The 14,138-nt window shown below is 52.7% G+C and overlaps 2 protein-coding genes across 2 annotated transcripts in view; one reads left to right on the forward strand and one right to left on the reverse strand.

Moving 5' to 3' along the window:
* Positions 1-3,234, forward strand: part of LOC107107616 (chromosome unknown open reading frame, human C19orf66) — a gene marked incomplete at its 5' end in the record, with an annotated part of 31,982 nt that extends 28,748 nt beyond the window's left edge. The window contains one exon of the mRNA XM_015407924.1: positions 2,180-3,234. Coding sequence (XP_015263410.1) covers positions 2,180-2,397 — 218 coding nt within the window. The remainder of the gene's footprint in view (positions 1-2,179) is intronic.
* Positions 3,235-11,369: 8,135 nt separating this feature from the next.
* ANGPTL6 (angiopoietin like 6) lies at positions 11,370-13,625 on the reverse strand (the record flags this gene model as incomplete). The annotated part of the gene is made up of 2 exons (XM_015407925.1): positions 11,370-11,836; positions 13,355-13,625. Coding segments are annotated over 2 exons (465 nt in total), but the record flags the coding sequence as incomplete, so codon positions are not given.
* Between the last annotated feature and the right edge of the window lie 513 nt (positions 13,626-14,138).

The following is a 14,138-nucleotide window of genomic DNA, read 5'->3' on the forward strand; positions in this document are numbered from 1 at the left end:
CACCCAGCTGCAGAAACACATTAGCATATTAGGCCACACCCCCTGACTGCACTACTCATTAGCACATTAGGCGGCACCCCCATGTTACCAGAAGTGTGGTCATACAGCTACACCCACCTTTTGCTTGTTATTCTGTTTACCTTGTTTGTTGTCCAAACCCAGGGCCTTTTTTGTAGCAGGAACTCCTTTGCATGTTAGGCCACACACCCCTAATGTAGCTGTAATGTATTCTGTGCTGCCTAGAATGCATTAAGATGGTTGTGAATCATCTCATAAGGAAGCAATGTTAAGCTTCGTCTTGAACAGGGATTGAAGTTCAAGACTACTGCGTCCAATCAGGTTCAAATGTGTATAAGCGGGAAAGACTCTGATTGGTCCTTATTGTCTCAACCTGATAGGTTGTTTAACTGTATAGTAGGCGTGGCTATATTAGCCGGGAATGTTTAAATACCGAGCAGCTGCAATGGGAAGCTGTTCGGGCTATCAGAGAAGTTGTACCGTGTCAGAGAAGTTGATCGTCGAGCTGAAATAAACCTGAGTTTTGCTGAATCACTCTCTGGCTATTTTGTTAAGCACGGACTTAACAGTAGCCAATCCTAATGAGTTCCTGCTGTTGGGTGTGGCCTATTATGCTAATGAGTTCCTGCTGGGCGTGACCAACTTGGGAGCCAGCCAGGACTCCGTTCCTGTGCGTTCCTGCCCAAAAATAGCCCTGGGAAGCCTATTGACTAATGGATTGCCCGATGGCTGTAGGGAAGGTCTGGACAGGTACTTACTCTGGGGACGAAGTCTTCCTTCTACTTCCTTTCCTGTCATGTATGGATGTTGACCCACCTCACTCCCTTAAAGAGAAATAAGGCTGCTCACAGAGAATTCTGGTGTTCCTGAAAATACTGAAACTCGAGGGCGTCCAATGAAACTGATGGGCTGTTGGTTCAGGAGGGACAAAAGGAAAGACTGCTTTACAGAGAGAGGGATGAAAAGGTGGCATGGGCTGCCAGAGGACGTGGTGGCGGCCACAGGAATAAACATCTTGAAAACAGGATTAGAGAGATTAGTGGAGGATCAGTCTGTCAGTGGTAACTAGCCGTGCTGACTGAGGGGAAGGCCTCGGCCTCCCTGCCCTGTTGTTGGCCCTCCAGAGGAACTGGCTGGCCCCTGTGTGAGACAGGAGGCTGGACTAGATGGATCACTGGTCTGATCCAGCAGGGCTCTTCTGGTGTCCTTCTCAGGGGAAGGCTTCGGCCTCTCTGCCCTGTTGCTGCCCCTCCAGAGGGACTGGCTGGCCCCTGTGTGAGACGGGAGGCTGGACTAGAGGGACCCTCACTGGTCTGACCCAGCGGGGCTCTTCTGGTGTTCTTCTCAGGGGAAGGCCTCGGCCTCTCTGCCCTGTTGTTGGCCCTCCAGAGGAATTGTTTTGCCACAGTGTGAGACAGGATGGTGGACTGGATGGACCACTGGCTCTGATCCAGCAGGGCTCTTCTGATGTTCAAAATCATGCAGCCAGAGTGTTGATTGCAGTAGGTCACAAGGACGATATCACTCCAGTCTTGTTCCATCCAGTTTCTTTCTGGACTGAATTCAAGGCTCTGCTTTTGACCACTAAAGCCCTGTATGGCCTGGAACCAACATCCTTAAGGACCACCTCCTCCCGTACGTACCTTCCTATACACTCCAGTCCTTTTCAGAGACCCTCCTTCGGATGCCCATGCCCTATGAAGCTAGATCGGTGGCAACTCAAGACAGGGCCTTCTTGGTCGTGGCCCCAAAACTTTGGCACTCCCTCGCCAGGGAGATTTGCCTGTCTACCTCTGTTGCTGTCCTTCGCCAGTCGTCAGCAGGTGAAGGGTTTCTTTGTTTCGTCTGACAATACCCCCCCCATAACAGTCACTGACCCTCCTTCCGGTGGTGTTTCTGTGTTTTTAATTGAATTCTGTTACAATTTTGACTCTGTTTTTAACTATTCAAATGTGTCAGTGTTCTATTTTTGTGCTCACTAATCAGGTAGAAAGGTGGCGTAAAATTCTTCGAAGTAAATTTTTAAAAATTAAATACGGTTGACAGGCGCGCGTGCCAAGTTCTGGCAAAAACTGGGCCACCTGCGTCCATCACCAAAGCACGGCCGGTGGCGAATGCGTTGGCTTGTCTTAACCGTCCGTTCTTCTCTCCCCCTTCCCAGAGCCCCACGTTCCAGGCACCCACTGCGTGCACCCTCGAAGCCGGTCGAGGAGGGGCTTGCCCAAAGTCATCCACCCCTGCCAAGAGCACGCCAGCACGGGCTCCACCGTGGCCACCTGCTTGAGCCAGGGCAGCCTGGCCCAATTCGACATCGACAAGCTCATTTTGGAAGACCTGCAGGAGGAGGACGAAGAGGACGACGGGGGCAGCAGCAATTAACCCCTACGCGTGATGGAGGGGCATACCAGATTACATCCCGGTGCCAGCAGCGGGGGCAAGAGGGAGTCTGCCTGCCGTTTGCCAAGCCACGGTTGTAGTACTGTGCACGGATCCTCCTCCATTGTCTCTTTTTCTGCGGACCATTCCTGGGCCAACGACTGGCTTTGCACTATGCCCTTTTCTCCCGCTCTGGCCCGATTTTGCTTTTGTTGTCTCGCGTTGGTCTCTGCTCTGGGGAGGGCCTCTCCCAGCCTCATTCTCCAAGTGTCGTAGTCTCTTCTAAGAAGATGGGAAGTGTAGTTTCCCAGGGATCTCCCAGAGAATTCCTGGGAATGTGGGGGGCGGAGCCCGGGGAAGGCGGGATTTAGAGAGGAGAAGAGGACTTCAGGGGGAACAATGCCATAGAGTCCACCTTCCAAAGAAGCTGTTATCTCCAGGGGAACTAATCTCTTAGAGGGAGCCCTGCCTGTGACCAGTGTCCATTCTCAGAGCTCACAGTCCCGATTTTGAGAGCCCACCTCCCTGACTCCTGACCAGCTGTATGCGAATCTTTCCAAAGAACCCCGCGCTTAGCGTCTGTTCCTTCCCAGTGCTGCTCTTTGGAAGCTGTATCGGCGCCTACCTTACGGGTGAAAACTGTGCCTTACTTTGGCGAAGGTCTGTCTTGTGTTAGAACCTGGCCTCCAGGCTGAAAGCGTCTCAGTTCCGCATGATTGTTTTCCTGTAACTCGTTTGTGGTCATGTGTTTTCTATCAATTGTGAATGTATTAGGTAAGCTACCGACCTTACTGTTTCCCCCGGGGTGTGTTCGATGACAATTAAAAATTACTCTTTTTTCCCCCCTCATGGAACTGCTGTGTGATGCATTATCTGATTTCAGTGGGTCTAAGGGCCATCGACCAGCACTAAGATTGTTTATTTTATTTATTTGCCGACAGCGCGAGCGGTTCCTCAGGGGAACAGGTTTCCTCGGGAGGTGGCGGGCTCTCCTTCTGGGGGGGGGGAGTTTTCAAGCAGAGGCTAGATGGCCATCTGACAGCAATGCGGTTTCTGTGAACTTTGGCAGATCAGGAGAGAGAGGGCAGGAAGGGTGGCCTCAGGGCTTAGTTCTTGTGGGCCTTTCTTACACTCCGAGGGAAATGCTGATCACCACTTCGGGGGCCAGGAAGCCATTTTTCTCCAGGCCAGTTTGGCCAGGGATCCTGGAGGGTTTTTGTCATCTTCTGGACATGGGACAGGAGGCGGTGGTGGCTACAAGCATGGACGGCTTCAAGAGGGAATTAGATAAGCATATGGAGCAGAGGTCCATCAGTGGCTATTAGCCACAAGGGATAGATAGGGGCTCTCAGTCTGGGGCAAGTGATGCTCTGTCTTCTTGGTGCTTGCAGGGGGGGGGGCCAAAGGGGGGGGGCTTCTAGTGTCCTGGCCCCACTGCTGGACCTCCTGAGGGCACCTGGTGTTTTTGGCCACTGTGTGACCCAGAGTGTTGGACTAGATGGACCACTGGCCTGATCCAACATTGGCTTCTCTTATGTTCTTATGAACAGGGGTTATGGGGTGTGGAGGGGGGGAGGTAGTTGTGAATATCCTGCATTGTGCAGGGGGTTGGACTAGATGACCCCGGAGGTCCCTTCCAACTCTCTGATTCTGTGATTCTATCTATACCCCACCTTGCTTCCCAATGGGCACTCCAGGTGGCTTACATAACTCCTCCATCCTATCCTCACAACAACCCTGTGAGGTAGGTTAGGCTGAGAATGTGTGACTGGCCTAAGGTCACCCAGCAAGGTTCCGTGGTACGAGCAGGGATTCGAACCTGGGTCTCCGAGATCCTAGTCTGACACTCTAACCACTACACCACACCAATGCTCCCTCTAAGCTGTGGAGTCTTGTGAGCAAAAATTCTACTTTGTGAGCTACTGGCATTAAAGTGGTGAGCGAGCGATTTGGCTGCTGCATAAATCAGTCTGCTCTGGAGCCATCCTTCCTGAGCTAAGGCAAAAATGTGTGAGCCGGAGGCTAAAAAACCTGGGTCTCAGAGATCCTAGTCTGACACTCTAACCACTACACCACACTGTGTCTCTTTGCTTAGAATGCATCCCCGTGCCGGGGAGAACCCCCTTCGAAGACTGGCGTGGATCCAGCCATCTGCCACGTGGCTCTCCCTCCAGCCTCAGCAGCCTTCCTCCGACTTAAGCAACTCTTCCTCCAGCGAAAGAGCCGCTGACATTGGAGGGAGGCTTCAGACTTGAGCCAAAAGGAAAGGTGGGGTCGAAATACTTTAATAAATCCACAAGTAAATAGCTCAAACTGTGCCGGATGGAGTTGGGAGGACAGGGGGTGGGATCCAGCCCCTCCTCTAGGAATTTACAAGGCTTTGATTGTCCTGCTCCTCCTGGAATTGGTCACAGGCAGCAGCTTCTAAAAGGAGAGGAGAGATTGGATTGGATTTATACCCTGCCCTGCACTACCCAGGGGAATCTCAGAGCATTGTACAACCTCCTTTCCCTTCCCCTCCCCACAACAGACACCCTGGGAGGGAGGTGGGGCTGAGGGAGCTCTTGACAGAAACTGCTCTTTTTCAAGGACAGCTCTTATCAGAACTATGGCTTGCCCAAGGTCATCCAGCAGCTGCAAGTGGAGGAGTGGGGAACCAAACCCGGTTCTCCCAGATTAGAGTCTGCGCACTTAACCATGACACCGAACTGACATAAAAGCTTGTTTCTAAGTTCCCATCTGTGGAAGATGTACACAAGAACACAGAGATGGTGGGCTTGGTGGCCGTGATCTGCATGCAAATAGGCTTATCAGCCCGTGGGCATTTGGGCCGATAAGCAGCTCGGTGGAGAGGAGACGGAAGAAGGTGCTCAGTCCTGCTCGGCACTGTCGTGAATTGTCTGACTGTGGCACAACCCCTGCAGGCAGGCCGGCTGGAACCTGTGGCTCCTCATCCAACTAATTTTGGGAAGGCGGCAATGTTGGACTGTGGTAGACGTGCTAGATTAGAGTCCGGGAAGCACCTTAAGAACATAAGAGAAGCCGTGTTGGATCAGGCCAGTGGCCCATCCAGTCCAACGCTCTGTGTCACACAGTGGTCCAAAACCCAGGGGCCATCAGGAGGTCCACCAGCGGGGCCGGAAATCCAGAAGCCCTCCCACATTAGGCCGCACCCCCATGTTACCAGAAGTGTGGTCATCCAGCCACACCCACCTTTTGCTTCTTATTCTGTTTACCTTGTTTGTTGTCAAAACCCAGGGCCTTTTTTTGTAGCAGGGCATTTTTTGTTGCAGGAACTCCTTTGCATGTTAGGCCACACACCCCTAATGTAGCCAATTCTAATGAGTTTCTGCTGTTGGGTGTGGCCTATTATGCTAATGAGTTCCTGCTGGGTGTGGCCAACTTGGGAGCCAGCCGGAACTCCGTTCCTGTGCGTTCCTGCCCAAAAATAGCCCTGGTCAGGACTCTTCCTTGGAGGTCTCCCTTCCAAACACTAGCCTGCGCTGACCCTGCTCAGCTTCCACGATCCGACAAGATCAGGCTAGGCTGGGCCATCCAGGGCAGGGCTGAGGTGGGTCATCAGTTATCAAAATTCACAGTCAGTGGGTTTCAGAGGGTGGCTGTCTTGGTCTGCAGTAGAAGAGGCAGCTTCAAATCCAGGGGCACCTTAGAGACCCATAAGGTTTCTGGTGTATGAACTCTTGAGAGTCAGGACTTCCCTTTAGCAGAGCTGGATCTGAGTCCAGTACAGGGACGCCAGACCCCCCCGCCACAGGGAGGCTTCCCCCGCTTTTGGGCCTCACCTCTCTTCCACCGGCCGGCGGGAAGGAATGACCTTCCCCCAACAGGGTAGAGCTGCGGTGGCTCAAGTGGTTAAGACGCTGAACTGCAGGCTGTGGAAGGTTGGTAGTTCAGCAGTTCGAGACCCGAGTGTGCCGCATGACGGAGTGACCTCCCGTCTCTAGTTCCAGCTTCTGCCAACCTAGCAGTTCGAAAGCAAGAAATTGCAAGTGGATAAATAGGTACCACTTCGGTGGGAAGGTGACAGCGTTCCGTGCGCCTTGGTGTCTAGTCATGCCGGCCACATGACCATGGAAACGTCTTCGGACAGCGCTGGCTCTTCGGCTTTGAAACGGAGATGAGCACCGCAACCCTAGAGTCGGATTCGACTGGCTTTCGAGCAAGGGAACCTTGACCTTTTTAACAGATTCGAGCAAGGGAACCTTTACCTTTTTAACAGATTAAATGCAACGTGCCCACGTGACCAGGAAGTGACATAGGCACGTTGGGGGCGATGCTCTGGTTTTTGGGCAAAACTCTATGGTAGAAGCTAATTCTACCATAGAGTTGTGACCAAAAACCAGAGCGTCTCCTATTTTACTTTCAACATTCCTCCCTGCCCCCAGTAAGCTCACCCCCCATTCCCTGCCGGCAGGTCCGAGGGACCTGGCCACCGTAGTCTGGTAGCATCTTAAAGAACGACGGGACAAGAAGAGCAACAAGGGGAGCGATGATGAAACATTTTCTGGAGGAGACTCGGATTCGGAATGTGGGGTGGCTGCACCCCAAGCAAGGATATCAATTGAGGGAAAGAAGAGGCAAATGAGATGCCAATTTTCTCTATATTTATCCAGTTCCCTCTTGAAGCTGATAAGAGCATTGCACAGTCAGGAAATCAGTTGTAAGTCTGGGAGACAGGGCCACAACTCCAGAAGCCCTCCCGCTGCTGGCTCCCAAGCACCGAGAATACACCTTAGATAACAACAAGATTTTTTGGGTATAAGCTTTTGAGAGTCAAAGTTCCCTTCATCAGAGAAGAAGAGCAGATTGGATTTATACCCCACCCTTCACTACCCGAAGGAGTCTCAGAGCGGCTTACAAACTCCTTTCCCTCCCCCTCCCCGAAACAGGCATCCTGTGAGGTAGGTGGGGCTGAGAGAGCTCTTACAAAAAAACTCTTTCAGGGAACAGCTCTGAGATAACTTGTGACTGACCCAAGGTCACCCAGCCAGCTGCATGTGGGAAATCAAATCGGGTTCTCCCAGATTAGAGTCCGCGATCCTAACCACTAAACCAAACTGGCTAGATTCAAGTCCAGAGATGAACAAGATTTTCGGGGTGTGAGTTTTTGAGAGTCAAGGCTTTAGCAGAGCTGGATCTGAGTCCAGTATAGGTACGCCAGACCCCCCACCATGGGGAGGCTTCCCCTGCTTTTGGGCCTCACCTCTCTTCCACCGGCCGGTGGGAAGGAATCACCTTCCCCCAACAGGGTAGAATGTGGAGATTCAATGCAACGTGCCCACATGACCAGGAAGTGACATAGGCATGTTGGGGGCGACGTTCTAGGTTTTTGGCCGGAATTTGGTAGAAGCTAATTCTACCATAGAGTTGTGACCAAAAACCAGAGCGTCTCCTCCTATTTTACTTTCAACATTCCTCCCTGCCCCCAGTAAGTTCCCCCCCCATTCCCTGCCGGCAGGTCCGAGGGACCTGGCCACCGTAGTCTGGTAGCATCTTAAAGAACGACGGGACAAGAAGAGCAACAAGGGGAGCGATGATGAAACATTTTCTGGAGGAGACTCGGATTCGGAATGTGGGGCGGCTGCACCCCAAGCAAGGATATCAATTGAGGGAAAGAAGAGGCAAATGAGATGCCAATTTTCTCTGAAGTTTGGTCTTGTTTCTTAATATTTAAGCGTTGTTTTGTTTCTTACTAAGTCAGAATACCGGGATTTGAAATTTTTTAAGCGACCTTAACAATCACATTCAATGTAGCAAACCAATCTTTATTATGATTTAAAGCTACTTTTTTGTAATCATTATATGACCACCCCCTCTTGGGTTTTTAGTGGTTTATCTTTCTCCTGTAGTTTATAGTTTCCCTTTCCGTACTTTTTTGTAGTTAAAAAATTACAAAAAAAAAAAAAAGAACAAGAAGATTTTTGGCGTATGAGCTTTTGAGACTCAAAGCAACCTTCGTCAGAGCTAGATTTGAGTCCCTCCCGTAGCACCTTAGAGACCAACAAGGTTTCTGGGGTGTAAACGTTCGAGAATCAAAGCTCCCTTTGGTCTCTAAGGTGCCACACTGGACTCCAGCTCCCTCAGCCGGAACTCTGCCACAGAAGCTGAGTCGTGCCCATGGTTTGCCTTCTCACTGGATTTGAACCCAGCTCCACAAATGCATTTGGGAGGCTGGGTTTCTGCGTCCTGGTTGAGGAGTTATCAGGAGAGACTCTGCTGGCATTCAGAATGAAACAGAAAGACTCAGCAAAGGTGGACAGATTATACTTTGGCATACTTTATCTTGAGGGCAGCCCACGTTGCCTTTCCAGAGGGTTTTCGGGATGGCCGAAGGAACACCACCGACTCGCAAAGCAATCCGGCTCGTGCAAAATAAATACATTTGCCTTGGTTGATGAATCATCTCATTTATTCTGGGTTCGGGATTTCATTTTCTCCGGAGCAGACTTCTTTGGGAACGTGCGGGGTGGGGTGCGGGATATGAAATGCCATTACAGAGATCTAGGAGAGGAGGTAAGCCTCTTTCGAGAAACATCCCTTCCAAAGGAAAGCCTAAACATGCGGCAGATGCAATAAAGCAGGGATTGCCCACCGACACACTTCCTGATGCCTGGCAAGTATTTTTAGAAAGTGGGGGCCCTCCCAGCAAAGTCGAAGAAGAAGACCTGCAGTGAGTTAAGAACCTTTGGTCCCTATTGACCTTTGGGGCACATTGTCTTGAATTTGCTAACGAATTCTAGTTCAGCAAGACATCCAGCAAACTGTCATTAAAGAATAGCTGAGAAGGAGGAGGAGGAGATTGGATTTATACCCCGCCTCAGAGCGGCTTACAAACCCCTTTCCCTTTCCCTCCCCACAACAGACACCCTGTGAGGTAGGTGGGGCTGAGAGAGCTCTGACAGAAACTGCTCTTCCAAGGACAGCTCTGACAGAACTACGGCTTGCCCAAGGTCATCCAGCAGCTGCAAGTGGAGGAGTGGGGGATCAAACCCGGTTCTCTCAGATTAGAGTCCGCGCACTTAACCACTGTGCAGATTTTAAAAACGTTGCTTTGGCAGCAGCGGCCACCACAGCCCGAGGATCTTCACTGTCCGACTGAAGGTAAGCTGCGGCAGCCATTTTGTAACTGGCCCCGCCTCCTGCGGCCGCCATCTTCTTGCCGCACCCACCATGCTGTGTTGGAACTCCAAATGTGCCTGCAGGCTCAAAAAGGTCGGGGACCCCTGCAATGTGGTTACAGAACAAACCGCTGCTGAACTCCGCAGATCGTACCGCACGGCGTCCAGCTGAGGGACTGCTTTTTACACAAAATCGCGACTCAAAGTCCTGTTTTGCTCCACTGTGGCTTCGCTGTCTGGGAAAAGTCGGTTCAGACTGGGACAGATCACCAGGAACAGGACAAACTTTAGAATGCTCAGTATCGCCGTATCCCACTATGTCAGCCTTACCGTTTCTTGAACAGATCTATCCTCCGGCTGTTCCCAGGCCTCTCTGAACGGTGGCACGGCCGTGATCCGGCAGTGAACTTCCCTCCAGACTAGGTTTGCCGCAACAGTTTTGATTAGTCTTCCGCTGGTATCCTTACAAACCAAAGAAATCTTGCATTGCAGCAGGGTTCTGTTCCGCCACAGGGTGTCTCTGTCCCTACTGCTGTAAGACATGGATGTGAGTGTGTCTTGGGAGAGTCCAGACATACGTTGAAACAGAAGCCAGTAGGGAGCCCACCCCTCCCTTCCCCGGCCCCGCCTTTGCACTATGTGAGACGTGTCCTCGGTCTCATGACCCGGGGATATGTGCCGTCCAGGAAGGGGCAAACGGCTTTCCTGCGACCATTTCCACTGGAGAAAAGGGCATGGGAGGTGTTGTGTACTAGTTGAACCGCGGGCGGGCCGCCACGTTGCCCGACAAACTAGCGTCGCTTCACTACCAGGGACAATAGAGTCCTAGGATCCGAAAACCTGCCAACCGGCGAGTAGGGATTCTAACGAGAAACCTATGAGATTGTAACTATTGTATATAGCCTATCACGGGTGTGGGTGCGTGTAATGGGTGTGGTCAGGGGTGGTTTTGTAGAAAAAGCCCAGCAGGAACGCATTAGCATATTAGGCCACACCCAACAGCAGAAACTCATTAGCATGTTAGGCCACACCCTTGACAGCACAGCTCATTCGCATATTAGGCCACACCCCGTGCCTTCCCTTGGCTTGCCCGGGCGCCCTGCAGCTGCAGGGATCCCGGGCAAGCTGGCCCTTGCCTTCAGGCTAGCTACTGTATCTCTCTTTTCCTGAAATCACTTAAATAAAGTATGAGCTGAAATCACTCGGAGGATGCGTCAGTCTCAGTACTTTGCAGGAGGGAAGGCAGAGTCCTCCGGGCCACACTGAAAGCCAGAGCAGTTTTTAAGGTGAGTCCCCCGATGTACCCGTGACTGCGAGTTGGGTCAGATTCTATTCATGTCACGTGGCTCACACAGTTAGGCCTAAGACACAACCACTGGACCCCACATCAGACAATCTTCCCCTGAAAAACAGGGGAAAAAACTGCTTCCAAGAAGGAGGGGTGGTTGGGTGGGTTCATGGGTGCCAGAGGATGTAGTGATGGGCACAGGCATAGATGGCTTTAAAAGGGGATCTGACAGATTCAAAGAGGACAGGTCTACCGCTGGCTACTAGCCATGGTGACTATAGGGAACCCCTATATTCAAAGGGAGTAAACCTCTGAATCCCAGAGCCAGGAGGCAACATCAGAGGAAGGCCTCAGCCTCTCTGCCCTGTTGTTGGCCCTCCAGAGGAACTGGCTGGCCCCTGTGTGAGACGGGAGGCTGGACTAGAGGGATCCTCACTGGTCTGACTCAGCAGGGCTCTTCTGATGTCCTTATCAGGGGAAGGCCTCGGCCTCTCTGCCCTGTTGTTGGCCCTCCAGAGGAACTGGTTAGCCACTGACTGAGACGGGATGCTGGACTGGATGAACTGCTGGTCTGACCCAGCAGGGCTCTGCTGATGTTCCGGTGGATGTCACAGATCCTCAGGCCGTCACTGCCGTGCCCAACCAGACTGAGAAGCGGACTGGCAGAACTGGCTTCCCCCCAAGCTCTGCCCCAGAGAGGAGAGGGTACATCTGACGACGGTGTGGTAGCTGTGTCTCCCGGGCAGGGTAACTCCCGTTCTTAAGTATGTCTGTACTCTCCCTCAGCATGTGGTTTCCTAGCCTCCCCCGCAGAGGGGGAACTAGGTGCTCGGCGTGGGCCGGACCATCATGGCCACCTTGCGGAGCGAGTAGGCGCCACCACGAAACTCCGCCCAGTAGACGCCGTCCTGGTAGCGGCTTCGATAATGGCCACCCTTGTACCAGATGCCGTTCAGGTTGGAGTGGGCACACATGTTGTACCACCAGCCCCCTTTCTGGTAGTGGGCGCAGTTCCCTGTGGGAAGAGGAAAGGGGGGGTCAGAGAATGGATTGCCAAAGCCTTTCGTGCCGATCGAGCCCAACCTGGGAAGACCCAAAGGCTGCCCTCTACCCCGTGGTGACCTCTAGACACCTCTGGGGTTGTAGTCACTTCTGAGCTGGCATCCGTGTCCACCTGAAGCAGACACAGTCAGTTGGGTGGCCGTGCTGGTCTGAACTAAGCCCCGAGGCAACCCTTTCCGCCCTCCCTCTCGTGATCGGCCTAAATTCACAGAATCGGCATGCCTGTCAGATTGCCGTCTAGGCCAACTTCGTCTCGGGTTGTATTAAAAGGGCCACAGCATCGAAATCGCAGGAGGTCGTAGCCCCCTCTGTATACTGCCTTGGTCAGGCCGCACCTGGAGTACCGCGTTCAGTTCTGGAGGCCTCGCTTCCAAAAGGACGTGGGCAGAATCGAGAGGGTGCGGAAGAGAGCGACGAGGGTGATCAGGGGTCTGGAGACCGAGCCCTACGAGGAAAGGCTGAGGGCCCGGGGAATGTTTTGTTTGGAGAAGAGGAGGTTGAGGGGGGATAGGATTGCTCCCTTTAAATATCTGAAAGGCTGTCATTTTGGGGAGGGCAAGGAGCGGTTCCAGTTGGCAGCGGAGGAGAGGACCCGGAGCAACGGGTTTAAATCACACGCAGAAAGGTATCGGCTGGATATGAGGAAACACTTTTTTCACGGTCAGGGTGGGATCAGCTGCCTAGGGAGGTGGTGAGCTCCCCTTCAGTGGCAGCTTTCAAGAAGAGGCTGGACAAATATTTGTCAGGGATGCTTTAGGTTGGTCCTGCATTGGGAAGGGGGTTGGACTAGGTGGTCTGTATGGCCCCTTCCAACTCTGTGATTCTGTGATTCTAGCCTCTGTTTGAAAACCTCCAAAAAAGGAGAGCCCACCACCTCCCATATGCCAGCATAGTATAGGGTGGGGGGTCCCCAACATGGTCCCTGTGGGTGACACAGAACCCCTCCCCACAACAGACACCCTGTGAGGTCGGTGGGGCTGAGAGAGCCCTCCCGAGGACTGCTCCTGAGAGAACAGCTCTGAGATAACTTGTGACTGACCCAAGGTCACACCAGCAGCTGCATGCGGAGGAGCGGGGCATCAAACCCACTTCTCCCAGATTAGAGTCAGTGTTCCTAACCACTACACCAAACTGGCTCTCTTTTTTTGTGGCTGCGCCCACCCCACTGTCTCAGAACTCCAAAGTTGCTGACAGGCTGTAAAAGTTTGGGGACTCCGGTATGGAGGCTGGAGTGTTAGGTTATGACCAGCAAGAGCCGGGTTCGAATCCCCACAAAGTTACAACCTTTGCAGGGTGACCTTGGGACAGTCATCATATCTTGGATCAAAGTACCTCATGGGATTCTAGTGAGGATAAAAGGGGACAGCGGAAAAGGTGAGGGGGGGAAATGTCACTAACAAATGCCTGCTGTCTATCTCTTTGTGTTCCTTCCCTCCTATCTCTCTCTTCCAGCTCTTCTGCGTCCCCTTACCGGAGTAAGCGTCGTGGTCACGGTCAAGCGTGCTGAACTGTCGCCCGTTGTGCCAGGAGAGGGAGTCGCCGGCGCTGCCCTGGTAGCGCCCCAGACGCAGCCGGTAGAAATCATTCTCGGGCGCCAGGGCAAAAGTGTCGTAACTCGCCTGGGCCTGTCGCCCGTTCCAGTCTTCCAGAAGCACTCGCAGCACGTAAGAGCCCTGTCGGGTCAGCCAGTGGGTGTGATCCAGGCCCAGCCAATGCTCTCCTTCCAGATTCCCAAAGCCATGCTAGAGGGTTATGAGTAAGAACATCAGAGAAGCCATGTTGGATCAGGCCAACAGACCATCCAGTCCACTGCTCTGTCACACAGGGGCCAAAATCCAGAGGTCATCAGGAGGTCCCCCAGCGGGGCCAGAACTCCAGACGCCCTCCCACTCTTGCCCCCCAAGCACCAAGAAGACAGAGCATCACTGCCCCAGATATAAGAACATAAGAGAAACCATGTTGGATCAGGCCAATTGCCCATGTAGTCCAACACTCTTCTGTCCCACAGTGGCCAAAACCCGGGGACCATTGGGTGGTCTACCAGTGGGGCCAGAACTCCAGACGCCCTCCCACTCTTGCCCCCCAAGCACCAAGAAGACAGAGCATCACTGCCCCAGATATAAGAACATAAGAGAAACCATGTTGGATCAGGCCAATGGCCCCTCCAGGCCAACATTCTGTATCACACAGTGGCCAAAACCCGGGGGCCATCGGGAGATCCACCAGTGGAGCCAGAACTCCAAAAGCCCTCCCAC

Source organism: Gekko japonicus, unplaced genomic scaffold (genome assembly GCF_001447785.1).
Source record: "Gekko japonicus isolate JY-2015 unplaced genomic scaffold, Gekko_japonicus_V1.1 scaffold4971, whole genome shotgun sequence".
Taxonomy (NCBI): Eukaryota; Metazoa; Chordata; class Lepidosauria; order Squamata; family Gekkonidae; genus Gekko; species Gekko japonicus.